General features: G+C 34.9%; 1 protein-coding gene across 1 annotated transcript in view; it reads left to right on the top strand.

Annotated features, from left to right (window-relative positions):
* Positions 1-21,006, top strand: part of LOC145664293 (3'-5' ssDNA/RNA exonuclease TatD) — a 32,198-nt gene that overhangs the window by 6,912 nt on the left and 4,280 nt on the right. Inside the window, exons 3-5 of the mRNA XM_081730830.1 lie at positions 3,379-3,539; positions 8,408-8,591; positions 19,729-19,891. Coding sequence (XP_081586956.1) covers positions 3,379-3,539; positions 8,408-8,591; positions 19,729-19,891 — 508 coding nt within the window. The remainder of the gene's footprint in view (positions 1-3,378; positions 3,540-8,407; positions 8,592-19,728; positions 19,892-21,006) is intronic.

The following is a 21,006-nucleotide window of genomic DNA, read 5'->3' as shown; positions in this document are numbered from 1 at the left end:
GAGGTGATGGAGAAATTGCCAAAGGAAAAAGGACCATGATGAGCTTTTGACCACTTTTTCGTGTGCTTTTGGTCACTTTTCAACTATTTACAAGAGACCAGACCATGAGTCCTGTCGTAGGAAACAAGTTTGAAATTTTTTCTCACTTGGTATTGAACTTTCGCTCTTAACTTTTTTACAGTATTGTACCCAATGTATGGAGTACACGTGGAAATATTTTTTCTCCTGCGTACGACAAGTAATAGTGTTGGCAGCTTTTCATAAATTTCCAAAAACAAAACAATACAAAAAATTCTTCTTCTTCTACGAGTTTGACACGGGGAGCACAAAAGTTAGATCGTTGGAATCTGTGTTCCACAACATTTATAACGAAGTATCATTCTTGTCCCTGTGACAATTAGAAAGGGTACTAGAGCCGCGAACGTAAAGGTCTTGTGATTTTCTTGAAATCCCTATCCATCCTGTAAAGGTTAAACTAAGACACTTGAAAACCTAATAGTTATATGCGTACCCTATGTGCTCTTGTTGCTGGAAGCTCACATGGTTTCAGATTCCACATTATGTTGTACATTTGTGTTTCATATAGCCTCAGTACTGAGCGGAACTTTAATGTCGTAAACCAGCCAAAAATTAATAGGGCTTCGTGACTTGATGGTTGTGAAAGGAAGCTGTTTTCTGTTCAGTTTAGTAGAATTTGTTTCTTTCCTTTGGTATAGTTACCTCCCGAAATTTGATAGCTATTATTTTTCTGTAGTCTGTATGACTGTATAAATAAAAATAGTCGTCTTAAATGCTGACTCCTTGATCAACGTCCAGGTCAAACTGTTTGAGCTAAAAACTTCATATTTGGACAGTGCATACGATTTGTGACGTAAGGTACCACGAAGGGAGCATTTTCGAAAATCGACAAGGAAGGGGGAAATAAGGATGGCAGTGGATGTTAAAATGACCATATCTCTAAAGGGTTAGAGACATTAAATTTGGTATATGGACTTTTCAGTTAAAATAATTAAATACATGTTTCAACTTCTTTTTATTATTATGTAATTCAAGAAAGAAGAAAAGAGTGTGGGCAGTAAAAGGAGCGAGGATTACAAATAATACGAGTCCATGACTGGAAATCTCTAAATATTGACATTTTAAATGCCTTTTGATGTTTGTCCTAGAGGGGATGACAATTGTGTGGACAGGAATAAAAGAATGGGATTATAATTACTCGGAATTCCTTATCGGTAGAGATTAAATTTTGTATTTGGACTTTTGATTTAAATTAATTTAACACGTGTTTGAGCATTTTTTTAAATATTTATTCTAGAAGGGAAGAAAAAAAAAATACTTGAAAAGAGAGGAGTTGCAATTTTATAATTAAGATGTCCATTTCGCGAAATCTGTCAAGGTTAGAGACCAGAAGTTTGGTATTTGGACTTTTCATATAAAATAATTAAACAGTTTTTAAGCGTTTTTATATGTTTGACTTAGAATGGAAGAAAAGAGGGGGAGGGGAGTCCCTCCCTAAGATGCCCATACGAGACTTTGCGTTCAGATGTCTTCTGTTTAAAAAGTTTAGAAGTAAGAATGCAAAATATTACCCATAGTAACACATGAAAGCATATTATTAACAATGCAATGCGTCAGGAAAAGTTCAGCGTTATGTATTGTTTATTATTAATCCTGCGTACACAAAGGTGGTTTAAAAATTGTCCCCACCTTTATCAGGATAAGGACTCAGATTTTGTGTTTCAAAAATAATATAAATTTTATTTTCTGTAATTCTGATTTATATGGTGGGCATTTTTTGACCCTCCGTCCCTTGGTGTGTGCTGTTATGCGTAACCCTTGGTCTACGTAAGGTTAATACAATTTTAATGGAATAATATTTTCGCAAGTTCAATGCGTAGTTCACTCACGCATTCAATTTTAAGTGTTTTCTACATAGAAAGCTTTTTTCCTAATATATCGAAATTATACACGGATAAATTCTAATATAATGCATTTTCGTATGGATATCTCTAGTTGTATGTTTAATACTTTTAATTTCTAGAAAATAACCCAAAATTTAAGAGAAAAGTTTTTGTGGTGGACATAAAGTACTCTCCCTTGGTGTAATGTGTTACCATAATGTGCATGAGCTTGGTTATATTTAGAGTTGAAGATCCTGACACTAGGCATCGCTACGGGTCTTCCATTGTACGGCAAAACGTCGTACACCTAAACGGAAAAGACCTGCTGGTTTCAAAGTGATGGTGATATTAAAAGTGGAATCATGGGTTACGCATAACACCGCATACCAAGGGAAGGTTAATAAATGTCCACATGAATCATTATTTTCTGTCCCAGAAAATGTAATATTCTTTTCTCCATCCTTGGTGTGACGTGCTAGGCGTAACCTCTTGTTGTACATAGGGTAATGCAGTTTTAATGGAATAATGTTTTCGCAAGTTCAATGCGAAGTTCACTCACGCATTCAATTTTCTACACAGCAAGTTTATATATACACAGGGGTAGACAAAAAATCTAAAAACACTTCATACAGAACACGTAAGTTTGGCCCTCCACTCCACAACGCGTGTAGCGGTTGCCGATCGTTTTTTGTTTTCGATGTGTCATGTGGACCTTCCTCTTCCATCAGCAGTAACCTATTCACCTGCGGTCAGATCTTCCACGCCGAAAGCACTATGCTAATCGTAGAAAATTAGGTAGAGAGAAACATAGTGGTCAGTAAAAAATACTTATCTGTGGAGCGAATTTTAGCAAGTTGAGATCTCTGCTTGCATCATATCAGTTGTATTACCAATGATCAAGTGCGTAGTTTCCCAAGACATTTTTTTTTCTTCGAAGTAATTGTGTCGGTTGAAATTAAAGTCTTGACCTTGTATCGCAAAGAAATACATGTACTTTTGATACTTTTTACCCAGCAATAAAGCAAAAGGAAGTCGTATTAATTCTTTCATAAAAACTAAGAATTTGAACATTAAAGACCAGTAGTTACCTTAAGCATGAATCATAGTTTACTTGTGTCACAGGCATATTTCCAAAGAATAAAATCGTAAGATTCTAGTTGGAAGAACTGCGACATATACAAATGAAGGCACTATATTCGTGAGATTTCGTATTCAATTCGGCAGGGATTCGGGATTCTGGTAATATACCGGCCAAGCATTGATTCCCGTTTAAAGAGAATAAATTATGCAGTAATATTTTCATGTAGTGTGTTGCTGTGGAAAAAAAAAAATATTATTTTGTCGAGTTAATATTGTACAACAGAACATTTGTAGAAAGTACTAGATTATACAGCTTACCTAATTTTAATTTACGTTGACGTTACCTTACGATAAGTACAAGTGTTCGTCAATTACGGAACGCAAATTTACATTCCAGGAGTACACCCTCATGATGCAAAATCCTGGGAAGAGGGATACTATAGTGATTTAAGAGATATTGCACAAAACCCAGAGTGTGTCGCAATAGGTGAATGCGGATTAGATTATAATCGCAATTTCTCACCGGTAGAAGTTCAGCGGGAGGTCTTTGAAAAACAGGTACGTAAACTTACCTTTTGCTTAAAAATTATCCTTACTTTTTAGTATTATCAAATAGTTTATTTTATTTTCGATATATATATATATATATATATATATATATATATATATATATATATATATATATATATATATATATGTGTGTGTGTGTGTGTGTGTGTATGTATTGTATGAAGAAGAAAATCATTGTGTCTAAAGAACAACTTTATTTTATTTTATTTTATTTATTTTCTTCAATATTGAATGTTGTATATTTCTACTGCAAAAACTTAGATCAAAAAGTGTCTGTTTTTGCAGCTAATTTGCTCTGAAAAGTTCAATAATTTAAAATTCGTAGAAGAAAAAGTGAATTGCATTGTGTCTCCGTGTTTGTTACTTTAATTGGTTATTTCTTTCCTCGCTGGGAACGTCGTCAGCACCAGTTTTATTGGTACGCCGCCGGATCCTTACCTTTTCCGGATAATTTGAATTGTCTGTTGAAAATTTGCTTCGCAGCATCATACCGTGAACTAAAATAAAGTAAAGGACTTTAATTTGCTTAGAAGAAATCTTAAACGCATACTACACATGTTCCGAGTAAGTGGTCAGACGTATAAGACCGTAATCTGCTAGTGAAAATAGTGTTCATAAAAGCTTGAAAAAATTAATTTAGTGGCAACGGCATTCGAACAACAAATTAAGAAATGTATTGTGTAATTCTAAAGTATTAAATAGAACAATAGTTTTTCATAAAAATGGCTGATGAATTTGTTAAATACATGGACAATAATTAAGGGCAATCGAAACCGAAATCAAGCCCACGGAGAACTCGGTGCAAATTCTTTTTTATAGGAAAACTAAAACTACAATAGAAGACGTAAATGTAATTATCCAGTGATGCAGTAATGAAACTGGTTACAGCGAGGAAAGAAATATACAATTACAGTAACGAACACGGAGGCATAAAGTATCTATCTTCCCTTATGAATATGTACTCTAGCTTCTATCAGTAGATATAAAATTCACACAGTTTCGATTAGTACGTAATTCTTTCATCTTTGGGATTATTCATCAAATTATTTTAGAATGCATGTCTTAAACACTGTTCAGCAAAGAATGAGGCTCATTTCCCATAAACCATGTCCCCAGCAGATAATCCAATGAAACTTATATATGTTAGTTAATGCGAAAAACTATATTAGATTGGGCGTAGTTCAAACAGAGGCGCGAAAATTCAATTTTGAATTATCACTATTGTTTATGGGAAAAATACAAAAATAGACATAAGTTTTTTTGAGAATCACAATGTTTGTGTTTTTATTATATATTTCAAGATTTTTAAAATGAGCCTACACTCGCCTTGGGCAAATGTATCATTGGCGACCTATGGTCAATCAAAGTTAGATCAAAGTGATATTTTAAACATAAAAGCCTAATAAAATGCTGCTTATCACATAAAACATATGGTCGAGTGGTCAGCGTAGTTGGACTACATGCTAAAGGTCGTAAATTTTTGGTTCTAAAAGATTTATACAAATTATTACGTTCTTTTGTTTGTATAACAGAGACAACAGTTAACGTCATATATTGCAAATAGTTAAAGTCCAAACCTTATATTTTGATTGGCCATAGCTCGCCAATGGTACATTTCCTCAATACAGGTGTACGCTCATTTTAAAGGACTTACTAAGTAATATTGAAATATGTAATAAAAATCCACACTTTTTTTTTTTTTTTTTTTTTTTTTAAGTTATGCGTATTTTTGTACTCTTCCCATAGACTTTTATTTTAATTATAAATTCAGTTTTCGCCTCTGTTTGACCTTTTGCAAAAACTAATGTGGTTTTTCGTATTAACTAACGTAGTACTTTAACATATGTTTCATTGGATTATCTGTTGGGAACATGGCTTATGGTAAATCAGCCTCATCCGTTGATCAAAAATGTGTATGTAAATTCTTTCATTTTACCGATTCATTTGAGTTGAGTTAAGTTGAGTTGATTTTAAGTTTAACGTCCCGTTCAGCAGCGAGGCTATATGAGACGTGGACCTACTGATTAACGTGAAATCTGAACCACCTGAGCTCTCGCTGGGGAATCGAGTCCGGGTCTCCCACGCCAAAGGCGCGTACGCTAACCGCTTAGCCACCCGATTCATTTGAGTATGGTATAACAGAATTAGATAATGAAAGTATAATTATGCTTAGCTTTACTTTTGCAAAATTGCCCTGTTATGTACGATAGTATACTTAGCTCCGGTTCTGGAAGAAAGAAAAAAAAAGTATCAATGTGTTTTCCAATGTAATTAGAATGAGAAAGTTGTGAAAACATTGAACCAAAATCTTTGTAAGTAGCTGTGGTTCTTCACATTTATTTATCCATTATAACAAGTTTAGATAAAATTAAGAAGTATACTAATACACATTTATTTACCCTTGTATGTGCATATTAAAATGAGCAAATCAATATCGTGTAGCCTGTTTCAAATAGTGGTAGTAGAACAAATTTGTAAAGCGTTCCAATACAAAAAATTAAACTCTAATGCACAAGATAAACATTAACCGTTATGACAAATTCAGTGTTAATGTTAAAATTTAGAAAAATATATATTTAGAAATACCCGTTTTTTTCTATATACAAGTGCGATGGCCATAAAATAATACCGAAGTAGTGAAATAAGGACTTAAATGTGATACAGATAAAACCTAAAAGTTTGACGGGTACAAGTTCAATACAAATTAAATGTTCAGATTAACAACTATACTTCAATATAGGCAAAAGTTGAATTCCCTTGTAATTGATAGACCTCTTGGATTCCTTGCCTTTTATAGGTTACGTGTGGAGTATCCTTAGCAATAGTCCAACAGTAATTGGCCAACATGGTAGGACTCCACTGTTTTTCACATCTCTTCTCCATGGCTACAATATATTGATGAAACGTTCGCCATGTTCATCATTTACTGGTCCACAATCCTCAGAAAAGAAATTAGGTGTGAGTGAATAAACTGGAGTTTTAGGGACATACTGCAACGAGGTTTTTTGTAGCATGACAACTTCTGTGTAATATGTTATTCGGTGTCTTTGCAAACACTGAACAAAATTCTTTCCCACGCAGCTTTTCTTGTCATCTTCTAATATTTCATTGAGTTGTTGGTTTCTGAATAGTTGTCGAATCTGTGAGCTTATGAAGATGCCCTCGTTTAACTTTGGCATCACTTAATCGAGAGAATTTTAAATACTCATCGGCTTCCCTTTCGTCGTTCATACTCTTAACAAAATGTTTCATAACTAATTTTATGTGTAGCGGGAGAAGTAAAATTCGTTTAGGATCTACAAGTGGCACATGTTGCTCGTTTTTCACGTCTAATTGAAGAGTTTTGCTAGTACGCAAGTCACTTCTGCAGTAATGAGAAGCACAAACCCTACTGTCTGATTTACGAATAAGTCAACATTATTTTGTATAACCTAACTGCATACCTAGCAACAGCACTATTTCTTTAACGTCACCACAAACGAGCTACTGAAAGTCACAATATTGGATGGCTCACAGGAAACGTTTCAAGTTTTCATACGATTTCTTCATATGAACTGCATGACCAACCGAAATAGAAGAAAGCTCGTTTTCAATATGTAAAAGGACGCTTTTAGACTCACCTTTGAAAAATCTATGAACAACCTCCACATCGTAGGATTGTAATTCATTTTACGAGCGTTCATAAGGTCATTTATGTTTACACAAGCCACAAGTATATCTTGCATAGTAAAAAATGAAAAGAAATTGTTCTCTCTATTCCGATACACTGAAATATTTCCTTCCTGCAGTCAGTTCCATTGTTATAACCGTGACGCTGAAAGTACGGGTTTGCTTCTTGAGAGGTCCAAATCCTTATTAAGATCACTTAACTACTTTTGAGTTAGTCTATGGGATTCTCTTGAAGGTACGTTTACAAATTCAGGGTTCTTCGAAGTACTTGGTCCAGGAAACTCAACTTCTTGATCATCATCGGACGAAAAATCAGATTATTTGGATTGGTGATTGACAAGTAACCCTTCTCCACGTGAAACTGGTCATATTGCAGATGGAATGTTAGGATAGATAAATGTCCGCTTCTTCCTAGAAATTCCCTTCCGAACGGGAGGAACTATACAAAAGTAGCAGTTACTAATGTGGTCACTTGGTTCCCTCCAAATCATAGGCAGCGTAAAAGCCATTGAACGTCTCTTCTCATTTATCCAGTTTCTTAGGTTGCTGGCATAATATAAGGTGCCCAAACATTACCTTGATCTTGATTAATGAGTATGTATACTGTTTTTATGAAATAATAATAATAATAATAATAATAATAATAATAATAATAATAACTTCCCCCCCACACAGAGCATATATTGTCCGCATTGTTTACACAATTTTTGTGTGTTCCGAGCAACTTCTCACAAATACACATGCAGACATATTATTATTATTATTATTATTATTATTATTATTATTATTATTATTATTATTATTATTATTATTATTATTATTATTATTATTATTATTACTATTATGTGCAGCACTTCACAAAAACACATCGAGTATTCTGATAAATGTTATTAAGTGTTTTGTACACTATCAGAACACAGCTGAAATAAGATACAGAAAGAAACTTAGCTTTGGTATAGCTCTTCCAGTGTTGCCACATCAATGTGACATTGTGCCACAAATGTGGCGAATATGTTCACTACTATAATGTTGTTATTAGACACGGGGGTAAAACAAAAATAAGATCTAATTTTCGATTTTATTTTTCAAATTCGTTTTCAGCACTAAAAATCAATAAGAATCAGGTTTCATTGTTCAGTTGTATTAATTTTCGTTGTAATTAATTTAATTTTCTATATTGTTTGTAGGTTCAGTTGGCCTGTGATGTACACAAGCCATTGTTCCTTCATGAACGTGATGCACATGAAGATCTTCTTAATATTTTACAAAAATACAAGGATCTGCTTCCAGCAGCTGTAGTTCATTGTTTTACTGGTACAGCTGAACAAGCTCAGAGGTATCTGGAGATGGGCTTGTATTTGGGGTTAACAGGTAAGTGAAGCAAATTAATTACATACATATATACGTTGGTAGTCCCAGAAGTATCCGACGCGCTAGAAGTAGCGCTTGTTGCTTGAAAAACATTACTGTAGTCGAAAGTGTCAACCTTATAAAGCTTAAGTTTGAAGATGCTACCTTGCTTAGTATTTGTTTGCAACCATCAGTAGTAAACTCTCATCAACTGGTAAACATGGAAAAAATGGGCCCTCGTTATGTGATACAATACTTCCATTTGAAAGGCCTCAATCCAACCAATATCAAAACCGAGTAAGATTCTGCTCTGGGGAAGTCTGCTCTTCGTTTACAACAGTAAAATATTGGGTGGCATAGTTTAAACAAGGCCGTATGAGTTACAAAGACGAACATCGCATTGGTCGACTAAATGAAGTGACCACACCAAATATGGTGAAGAAAATCCAGAAAATGATACTGGATGACCGTCGACTGAAAGTGAACGAGCTAGCAGATCATGGTAGGTATTTCAAAAAGTACTGTACCTCTCATATTCATTGAAAATTTGGACAGCAGAAAGATTTGCGCGAGATGGGTGCCACATTTGCTCACAATGGAACAAAAAACAGCGTGGTGAGGAAGTTTCAATCGAGTGTTTGGCTTTGTTTCGTGGCAATAAAGCCGGGTTTTTGCGTCGATTCGTAACTATAGTCCATTACACATCTGAGACGAAAAAACAGTCAAAACAATGGACTGAAAGGGGAGAATCGGCTCCAAAAAAGGCGAAGACAGTTTCATGTGCTGACAAGGTCATGGCGACAGTATTTTGGGATGCGCATGAAATAATTTTCATTGATTATCTTCAAAAAAGGGAAAACAATGAATAGCGAGTATTATGCAAACTTATTAGAGCGTTCGAGTGATGAAATCAAGAAAAAACGGCCGCATTTGACGAGAAAGCAAGTGTTGTTTCATGAACACAATGCACCAGTTCGCATCCATAATTGCGATGGCCAAAATCAATGAGTTAAATGTTCGAATTGCTTCCTCACACACTATTCTCCAGTTTTAGCTTTCTCTTCCCAAGCTTGAAAATATGGCTCGGTGTTAAAAGATTCGCCAACAATTAAGAGATGAAATCTGCGGTTAATGGGTATTTTGACAGGGTGTCTACTGACCTGAAAAACCTTGAAAACCTGGAATTAGCCTGGAATTTACTTTTGGACCTGGAAAACCTGGAAATAGCCTGGAATTGGACGAGGAACCTGGAAGTTTTAAAATTGTTTTTAAAATATTGTTTTTGGGATTGGTATGGAATAAGTATATTTTTGTAAAATGCAAGAAAGTTACATACTACAGCATAAGTTAAAAGCCAATAATAACTTATTCAGTGGAGACGTTGAAAAAGACAGACAGACAGACGTGAGCAGGCGGTGAATGTTTTTGGAAAGTATGTTGAGGGTACAAGAAGAGACTGAATAAGATTTTATTTGTTTGGCATGGTCGTTGTGAATAACAGTGACTACAAAAAGATCTAAATTAGTTCCCGATGATGAGAGTAAGGTAATTGAAAAAGTTAAATTTCATGATCTATTAAGTTTGTGTCTTACACTGAGAGGATACTGGCATACAATCCAGAAGCTTTCTCTGTAGTTGCTGCTCATTTGCATAGTATGAATCAAGCTTATTTGCTGCTTTGTGAAGACATTGGTTTTCATGTTTCTGTAGCAGAGTAGTAGACAGGTCTTGAACACATTACGCTTATACTCCTGTGCCGAAGCTTTTTAACAGGAGTCCAAGCCCGCGGATATCGCAGTGAACACCATTCCCGGTGGCCGAAAGGTGTATCACCGGAAAAAGTAAAGGAGCTGCAAATTGCTTGTCTCCAGAAACTATGACCAACGAAATCCTTCGTGAATCACGTATCACACTCGCCCTGGAGACATTTGTCGAGAAGGAGCAAATAACACCTGTAAATGCTGATATGGTGAAACGGGAATATTTAAAATTTTGTTCAGACCAAGACACAGCACGAAAACTATCAAATTTCAGTTACAAAAATGACAGATTAGACGTTTTTCTCCATGATCTGTTAAGTAAAGAAGGTGTCTCCAATGCCTTTAAAACATTCATGCATAAGATATGTGTACTTTTCCATAGCAACGCAGCAGTGAAAAAGGAGTTTCTCTATTAGCAAAGAGTGCATTGTTGAAAATCTCCAAGAGGAGTGCTTGATTGCCCAGAGAGGTGTGTTGGATGCTGTGCGTGTTGCTGGTGGCATACGTAATATGAATATCACAAAGAGTATGATCCAGTGTGTGAGGAATGCATCAAGCAAAAGAAATGAATATCTGAAAGACCGTGGTGAAAAAGAAGACAGAGCAGCGTGAGAAAAGAAAGATATTAAGAAGAAAATAAAAGAGTTGGAATAAAAAAATTGGAAGAAGAAAAGAATACTAACTGACGCCGAAGCAGAAGTAGATGCGTTGGAAGAACAGGCGAAAAAGTTAAAAGGGATGTTGAACTCTAGAAGTTAAATGTCAAAAACTGTTCACTGTGAAAGTTGTTTTCTATATTTGTTCATATAATGTGCGTGGTTCCACAACATTTTTAGTTTTTTAAATTTTCATGTTACAATACAGTTTTAAATAAAATATAACTGATGGCCACTCTCCATCCAAGAAGAAAGTGCAGTAATGTTTAACAATATGTTAAGAATTTGTATTATATATGATAATTTTCTTTTTACTTCTAAACTAATACTAATTTGACAAAAATGGCAGGAAATAGCTTACTCATCGCTAAGTCCTACCAGTACTTAGCATAAAATACCACAAGAGTACTTTAAATGGGAGTGCTTGTAGTAAAATACTGTTGTGGTATTTTATTCCATAACTTAGCGGTGTCATTGTTCATCAACACTCACGTGCTACTACTATAATATTAGTTTATTTGAAGTAATGTTTTTGACGGAAATTTACTATTATATAGGGTGAACCTTAACTAAACCAATAAACTTCGGGAGGTGATTCCCGAGCCCGAAACAAGAAAGAAAAAAAAATCCTCTAACTTTTCTCTACGGTACATAGTTTTGGAGCTACAAGGTGCCGAACGTATGGAAAAATGAACTTCCGAGGCCTATATTTCCAAACCTGTCCAACGTAGAGAGTGCAGCTTAATCTCTTTAAGGAAGTCTTATCTGTTCTGAACATATAATTTCCTTTGTGAGATTTTAATCAGCACTCTCTACTTTGGATAATTTTGGAAATATAGGCGTCGGAAATTCATTTTTCCACACTTTTGGCACCTTTTAGCTCGGAAACTATGCGCCCTGGAGAAGAGTTAAAAAACATTTTTCTTTCTTGTTTGGGTGCCGAGAATCATTTCCCGAAATTTGTCGGTTTAATTGAGGTTCACCCCTGTATAGTATTCTTACATTAGGATATTTAAAGCTACTGCACATTTTTCTCAGCCGGCCTTCTGGTAGGGGATATTTTAATTAAACATGTTCTTGTGTAAAATGTTTTGAGAACCTACATTTCAACCAGTTTTTTTTTTCTTTTCATCTTGCCATTTAAAAAAACTATCACTTCCCATATGCATTCTCTAATTATAATCAGTTTTTGTTAAGAACTATATAAAATTGCATTGTTTGAGGAGCTCGACGACTCTCATTATAAAAGAGTATTGAAGCTATTCAGCATCGCTGAGGAAAGTTCTTCAAGGTAAAAGGAGACTATGTCGTTGAAAAATAAAGATAGTTATTATCAATTTTTTGTGTTTTCTTCGTTAGGTCGGATACTTTCGGGACTACCCTCAGATATATATATATATATATATATATATATATATATATATATATATATATATAATACAGGATTAGGCAGGAAAACCTAACGTCTTTCAAATTGAAGATGTGGCCAGACCGGTGGTTTCACAAATGATCTTTTATTTCCGAATTAACTATAATTCAAAAAAGTGTTTTGCTTACAACAATTAGCAGATCGCACCTACCTTTTGAAAATCACATTTTTCCTTATGTTTTCCCCATACCTCAAAGACGTGTTCATGACTGGCGTCACGTTCCTTCTTTTTTCTTTGTTTCTGATCACTTTAGCGCAGACGTGGTTGTTGAGATTGACCGCGACATTGTAGCCAGCTCAAATCATTTCAGTCGCTATGGATCATTGGTAAGCAGAATATCGAGCAGTCGGGTTTTTAAAAGAACAATGAGCCAGTTATTGTTATTCAGCGAGCATTTCGCCAGAAATTCAACGAGTTATAGTTCAATTCGGAAATAAAAGATCATAAGTGAAATTATCAGTCTAGTCACAGTTTTACATCTAAAACTAAAAATTTTCTGTCGTATCTTGTAGAAGATACATGATTCATTAAATAACAGGTATAAAATAAACATATTTAACCTGTGTTATATATAGCTTCTCACTATTTTTGATTTATTTTCTCTTCTCTCTTTTTCTACTTCTTCCCTCCTATTTTATGAAGCATTTAAGCGAAAGTGCTCATAGTGTTGTTAGATTCAAGGTAGAGTGGCTTTATGTTTATGTTCTGCTTCACCTTCAAGAATCACATATGAGCCTATAAATTAAGTACCGGTACTTGTCAGAAAAGATTGAAAACATATTATAGAAAGGAAAAGGCAGTGTGAGCTCTTTCACTAAAACGCTTTAGCGGATCAAGATGTGGAACAGAGGAATTCCGAAGCGAAAATATCAAAAGAATTGCCGTATTCTGTCATGTATTAATGCGCATCCAAATTTTGGAGCTAAATTTTACGAAAAGACGTTTTGGTATAATTTCTTTTAATATCTAAATGTTTTTTTTCTAATTTTGTATTTTTCCGTACTATAAAGAAAATTTAGTATCTCTAACAATTACCGGCAGTTTGTACGTTTTGTGCATCAAACAATTACAAGCCACAGTAGCATATACAAGTATGGGATATTTTATATATAAGTATAAAATTAACAAATTTAAAGTATTTATGCGTCATAAAATGTTAAGAACCCTTCATCAAATCAAGATCAGAAGTATCGCGTTCTTCAGACTCTATATTAGCCGTGTGTTATGAACATTTACGTTCCTCACCACGGTAATTTTCATCGTCCGTAGTGTCATCCATATCATCAGTGATTTTTGCACATTTATATTCAGGGTGGATCATTTATGTTGATACACCCTTGTAACTTTTAAACTAATAAACAAAAATCGCTGAAATTCTGTATCGTAAAATATCGTTAGGGGAACATGGTTCGATGTAATCTGTAATACCACAAGATTAACAGTATTGCCAACCCAATATAAAGTTGTATTTTTTTCAAATGGCACTACGTGAGGTTATTACATATTTTAACTCAACACATACGTAAAACGAAAAAATAGAATACTACACCTGTTATGTAGTGCTGCAAACTAAGGATGCTATATCACAGACCTTGAAAAAAACCTAATTTTAGGTGATTCTACAACAGTCTCGAAATAAATGCCTCTGAATAAAGCATAATTTTCAGCTATAATTTGTAATTTTGTTCGTATTCATTCGAAATCTGTCGTATCATGATTATAGTACTAAGCATTAAAGTACTTTGAATATGAATTACCTTATTACTTCTTGTTTTCCTTGTTGCTCCTTGTTTGCCTTGTTACTTCTGTAGAGACCATCCTAATTTGGATGTTTGTGATACTGTAACGTCCTTAGTTTGCAACACTACATAACAAATTTGATATTGTATGCTTTCCTTTTACATGGAGATTTGGAATACGTAATAACCTGGCATAGTGTTATTTGAAAAAAATATAATTTTATGTTGGGTTGCCAACTCTGTTAATCTTGTAGTATCACAAAGTATGCAAAACCATGTATCCATGCCAATATTTGCATGGTACAGAATTTCAGTGTTTTTGTTCAGTAGTTTAAAGAAGTTAGACGTATCAATATATATACTAGCAAAATACCCGTTCTTCGCACGGGAAGAATACGTTGCATTTTGGACATTAAGGGCTGAATTTGTATTTAAACGGCATCGGAAGTGTCACTATTCGTTCCAGCGACCGCGAAAAGTATGGATTCGACATTTAAATCTCGCATATATATCGGCTCATAGCGAGTCACTTTTTTAACAACGTTACTTTTTTGGGAGGTAAAGTTACTTTTCCGTGTGATTTATGTTTGAATTGGCAGTTTTCTAAGAAAAATATTATAAAAATAAATGGGAAAAGGCAGAAATTTGTTACTCATTACTCTTCTGAAAGCTTCAGTACTTGCTGCCGCATGTGAAAAAGTCAGCTTTATTCTCACTTCAACTTTTATTCTTTCTAAAACACAGTGGATGGTTGGTTGATGCTTAAGCTCTCAAGGTTGGGTTGAGAACCCTTCTGTGTCTATTCTTTCTTCTATCATAATAGTCTTTTAGTTTTCTCTCGTAATAATTAACGCTCCGCTCAACGTTGTGCATTTGTGTGGTTCATCATGTTCGTCTTGTGTTATGCTTCTTGTATGTTCTTCTTAAGAGTAGGTGATGAATTTGAATATTTCATGGCTTTGAGAACTCAATGCTATGTCTGGGATGAAGAAATTCGGAAATAGGCCAGAACTGGTTCCACTTACTCAGAAGCTTCTTACATCTGCTAACTCTGCTTACCGTAACTACAAAGCATACTTAGAAAACCTAAGAAAGGAGGAAGCTCGAAAAGAAGTAAAGAAGAAAAGATGAAACAAAACAAGAAACAAAGAGAGAGGTGATGGACACATTGACAAAGGGAAAAAAAGGGGCAAGATGAGATTTTGGTCACTTTTTCGTGTGTGGTTTTGGTCACTTTTCAACTATTTACTATGAGCCCTGATATATACCTCCCACTCCAAGTTGCGGGGCTGAGTTTGGATTTAAACCGTATTGGAAGTGTCACTGTTCATCTCAGCGACCCCGAAAATTATGGATTCGGCACCAATATCCATCATTTTTGTGTATCTCTCCCCTCCCCTCTCCTAAGTTGCACAGTCAAACTGAAATTATAAAAATCATCCTACGCTCGAACCTCTTCTATGTTAAAAATTTGATCGAGATTGGTGGAGTTGTTCAAGAGTTATTAAGTCACAATCATAGTGACTGTCTAGATATAATACGTAAGTAAGGTTATCTGAAAACTATAGAGGGTTTGAAGGTCAAAATTGAAAATATATTATTGTGATTTGAACATAACATTATGAAACCACATATACACTATTTTTTTTGATCACCTACCATTTTTCTGGTAACATCATAATCGCGTTGCTATAGAATTTTTGTGGTTTCTGAAGTTTTCGTAGCCCATTTTTAGAACTAAGTTAACTCATTCAGAAACTTTTGCAGGGACTGAAATAAACGGTAGTGGACGGTGCCAGGTACAGTCCGCAGCAAAAAACCTGCAACACGAGCATATAAGTTTATTGTGAAACGACGAAGTCTTTTGTTCCAAAATTGCAGGGGAGGACGCCGAGGTTTCTCCTGGCGTGATTCGTGCCACTTAGACGTTATGTTGATTCCTTGTGCTGTTTAGGCGTAGTTTCACAATAAACTTACAAGCTCATGTTGCAAGTTTTTTGCTGCGGACTGTACATGCTATACGGTGGATGTATTAAAACCTCCCAACCAAGTTCTTTCAATTTCTGAGTTGTCATTCTAAAGATTTATGTGGTCTGACGTTGTCTGTTTGATATACAACATCCTTTGTGTTGACCAATTCTGGCCGTTTCGTTTGAATTGCTAGGTGCAGTAGCACTAATTGTCGACAACACAGCTCGTGATGCACGATTCTCTTGTAATCCTGCAAAATAAACAGCATAACCTTGTGGGCATCATAAGACTAGCTTCTGGCTTCGACCACGATCTTTTTTTCGCACATTTTATCGTAGGTTATCCACTTTTCGTCACCCTGAATAACTGCTTCAGAAATGGCTCGAGTTTGTTGCGTTTTAGTAAAGATTTGCAAACCAAGTTTTTTTAAGTTCTATCATGTGGCACTGAAAGGTCGAGCTTCCACATGATAGAAGAGTATGAAAAGGGACTGAATATTGTGAGGTAGAGTATTGTAAACTGTTAAGACCAGGTCGCATTTCGGAGATAGGATGATAGCCCAACGATCATTGACTAATTTGTATACGTATTCTTTCATTTACTGTGTCTAGTGTTTAATGTACAAAATAATGCAAGAGTGCGTTATGAGAAATAAGATAGATTCCCTCTGTTCGCTGAGGAAGGTGTCAGGGAAGATTGAAACAGTACAGTTAATTGTACATTTAAATATTAGACGCAGTAAGTAAAAGAATAAATTTTCATATTACTATAACAGGATTCTCACAGGCCTGGAAAACCTGGAAAGGTTAGGGAATTTATGTACGGATTTTTATTTCTCAGAACTCATTTATTTTTCGTACCTTATCTGGCTATTTGGCATACTGCATAAAATAAGTTAGTTTGTTTTGCAAAAATTTTCTACCTACATAACCACTCTATATATGTGCGTGCGTAGTAGATGAGGTTGTAAAAGATATTGCATTTGTAGAAATTGTAAATTGTGACTTGAGTTCTTGAAAGCTACAATTAATGAACTTGAAGACAATAGTAAAACAAAAAACATTCTGAACATGTATAGCGCATCAACGAATTTAAAGGCCATCAAATTCGCGCTTGTATATTAAAGAAAGCCGACGAAACAATTCTCACTGATACAGATAGCATCTTGAATAGATGGAAAGATTTCTTTGACGATTTGCTTAAGACGCAGCCAAAAACTAATGTTTATGGAGAAAGAGAAATGCAGACAGCAGAACCGTATATTCGAAACCCTAACCGAACAGAAGTAGAGATCACTTTAAAGAAATTAAAGAAACAAAAATTTCCAGGTGTAGACAAAATTTGGCTGAGTTCATTTTAGCTGGAGGGGAAAAACTGTAGAACACAAACTCGTTCACCATATCTGGAACAAGGAGGAATTACCACAAGAATTGTAAGAATCAATCATTATTTTTATTCGACCGTTATCCATCTCATTATTACGTCTCCCTTAGCCTCGGAGCAGAGCCGTGGAACGTTAAAAAGAAAAACTACTACGTTAGAGCATTTCAATATGACTCATCTGTTACTCGCTTCACAGCTACTCTTCTGTATTTTAATTTTTCTTTTAGTTTCGTTGTATTTCTTCCTCCTCTGATGAACCTTTTTATCTAAAGAGCTTTGATACTATTTTTGGGTAAGTAATTCGTTTTATGTACCGAATGTAGGTTTCCTTTATTCCAGTCGTATATATGAGAGATCATTGCTCGTGTCTTGGTCTTTGCCTCGTGGGCAGCCTGTGTGTTGTTTCTTTGTAGGCTGCTTATTGCCTTGTTTTGAATTCTTGTTTTATATCTATTCGTCTTGAAGTATCATATTCCCACACTTTCGCAAACTCTTAACGTGGGAAAGAAGCAATTTTCTATTTTTCTTACATACATATTTTTATTGGCTTTCAAGTGTAGAATCAGCTCCAAAATGTTGTAAAAGCTTTTGTACTTAAAGTTTAGAGCGAAAGCAATTTGTTCTATTCACTTGCTTGTAATAAGCAAACAGACTTAGTAGTTTTAAATGAAAGTTGTCATTAGGATTCTTGATAGCATGAACATTACGCTATACAATATAAGATTTAAATGTTCGGAGACTCGGCTCATAAATATTTACTATAATGCAGCAATTGTTTTAGTCGCATATTATGAAGCAAACTGGCGTTCCATCAGATTTTTTTTTTTTTTTATCCGGAGAAAGTGGTAAAACTCGCAGAGGACTGAATCGGGTGAATAGGCGAGCTGTTGAAGCACAGATATTCCGTGTTTAGCAAGAAATCGCAGTGAGTAGAGACTAGGAAGCAATTGGATTGTCATGAGAAGCTTAGGTATGCATGTACACCTCGTTTCATTTACACTTCACAACAGGTCGCTTATAATAGATGGACGGTAAAATATCTATGTACAGCTGTTTGTTCTGTGTTCTATCATCACAGAAAAAACACTTCTCAGCCATTGTCGTACACTGAGTAGCTTCTAATGGCAGTATAACACACAAACATGAAACACACACGCTACGTCTGTGTACGCTCAGAGCGTTAGAAAAACTAAGCAAGATGTGGAATGCTACGCACAAGCGACTCGTACAAATGCGAAAGGCACACCGCCCATTCCCACGCGTTATTGTGTTTGTGTTCTAACTTGTATATTGCCTTTGTATATCGTTGTATGGGTATGTTTTTTTTCGGGGGTGCGGGTACCTGATAACTTAGTTATAATAGTTTTTTTAATGTACTTTTTATCCCTTCTGTCTTCTAAACTATTGACTCTGCGAAAAAAAAATGTATAGGACTATTTTCATAAGAAATTTAATGTAGTTTATTTTTTAACTTGAAATCGGTTTTACTAAGTGGCTTAATTTTTGAGATATTTCAGGAAAAGTTTTTTTTTAAAAAAAACCTACCTTTAAATCCCCCCTCAACTTCCCGTGATCCCCACACTCGGGAACTTGAAGTATGTAATTTAGGTCTTCCCTCCCAGAAGGATATTTAATTTCAAAACTTTATTTTTTACCTATTTTTCTTTCGTGTACCGGATAAATAAGAGTGTAAGACTTCCAACTTGCTGAGGATATATAAAAAATCTTGGGTTATTTTTTTATATATCTTTGTTATTTTCAAACTTCCATATACTGTAAACTCCAGAATACTCTTATACCTGTTTTTATCTACAATTGTTCTTTTCTAAGTTTTCCCTCCTCTTTCAAAACTTCTAATAACTTGTAATAAAGGATTGAAATTGGCAAAGAATACATTTTGTTAAGGATGATGGTAACTCCACCATCACAACCTATCATTTCTCAAAGTGAAATAGGGGATCACACTTCACTATATCATTTATGTATTTAGTTTTAATAACTACCTTCTGAGATGTCTCATTTCTTTGCTCCAGATTCTGATACACGTACAATGGTCAGAATCTTGCAGCATAAAGCGTGAGTCGAAGAGTTTAAGAATAAAATGAAATAGATTAAAAAGAATAAAATGAAATAGATTAAATCGAAGTATGCTCTATTGTGATAATGGAAGAGCAAACTTTAATCTAATGATATAATAATGGCAAATTATTTTCTTCTAGGTTACCTTTGTAAAGACAAATCCGACTCTGGTGTTCGAAAGCTGTTGGAAGACGGAGTGATACCACTTGATAGGTTGCTTGTAGAAACTGATTCACCTTTTATGTATCCCAATACACGGGCGTCAAAGTTACCTGCTCATGTCAAAGAAGCTTTAACAGAACGGTGAGTTTGACTTCTTCAGTTTAGTTCCTTGGTATTTCACACGTTTTATATTGTGTGTAGTTAAGATATTTCATACTTTGAAAAATAAGTTTTATTGGTGCTTAAGAAAGCCTTTTTTTTTTTCTATTTCGTGATGTATGGGTACAAAGGAAACATCACAACATTACATAGGGTACAATTCAGAATATTCAGTCGAGTAATATACCTGCGAAAGAATCTTATACTCCTCTGAATTGTTGTAGTAACACGATCAGTTGTTTGTGGTTTTCTTTGTCTTTTAAGAAAATCACTTCAAGGAATCTCTTTGTCTTCAAGAAATGCTCAAATGCACCCATCGCTTACGAATTTAAAAATAAATTCATTTATAGGCTTCTGCTGTTGCAGGCAGTCGTGATTTAAACCCCTGGCTTTTATTTTATACATTCCTAAAATGTTAACCTTTTTTTCTTCTTCTTTGACAGTTGATAACCGTGCACCTCTTCATGAGACGAGAATAAATGTTGATTTTTAAAAAATTAACTAGTAAGTACGAGGTGCCTTCGGAATGTAATCTTCAATTGGTGCGTAAAGTAGTGGGGGTAGCGCTACCATCTTTGCACAGACATGCGCGGTAGATCAGTCTGCATCTAGCCGTGGTAGAGTGAAGGTTGTCTGATCATTAGTTCTTTTGTAGCGTCTCAAAATGTGTGCTGCATCAAGTATATGGACGTCATGAATGAAGGTGTTGTTCGTGAATGGATTCGTTCATTTAAAAGTGGACAATTGAACGAACATTCATGATGAAAAGAAGAGTGGCAGGCCATCAGTGGTCACTGATAAACTTGTTCAGAAAATTGATGGAAAAGTTCGTGAAAAATCAACGTTTCACAATCTCGGAAATTTCCGATGAATTTCCACAAATTTCCAGGACTGTTATATGATGTAGTGACAGAAGTTAGGCTACAGGAAATACTGTGGCTCAAAGCACAGATGCAAAGATATGACAAGTACTTGAATGTTTATGGAAACTATGTTGAAAAATAGAGCAAAGTAGTAGTTCTCAGATATATACAATAAATTCTTCTTTGGTGGTTCTTTTTTGTAGCTTCAGCGTGCTTTTAACACATTGTTCAATT

Source organism: Thermobia domestica, chromosome 11 (genome assembly GCF_964235325.1).
Source record: "Thermobia domestica chromosome 11, izTheDome1.hap1.1, whole genome shotgun sequence".
In the NCBI taxonomy this organism is placed as follows: Eukaryota; Metazoa; Arthropoda; class Insecta; order Zygentoma; family Lepismatidae; genus Thermobia; species Thermobia domestica.
The sequence above is the reverse complement of the archived record's forward strand: the minus strand, read 5'-3'. Positions and strand labels throughout refer to the sequence as shown.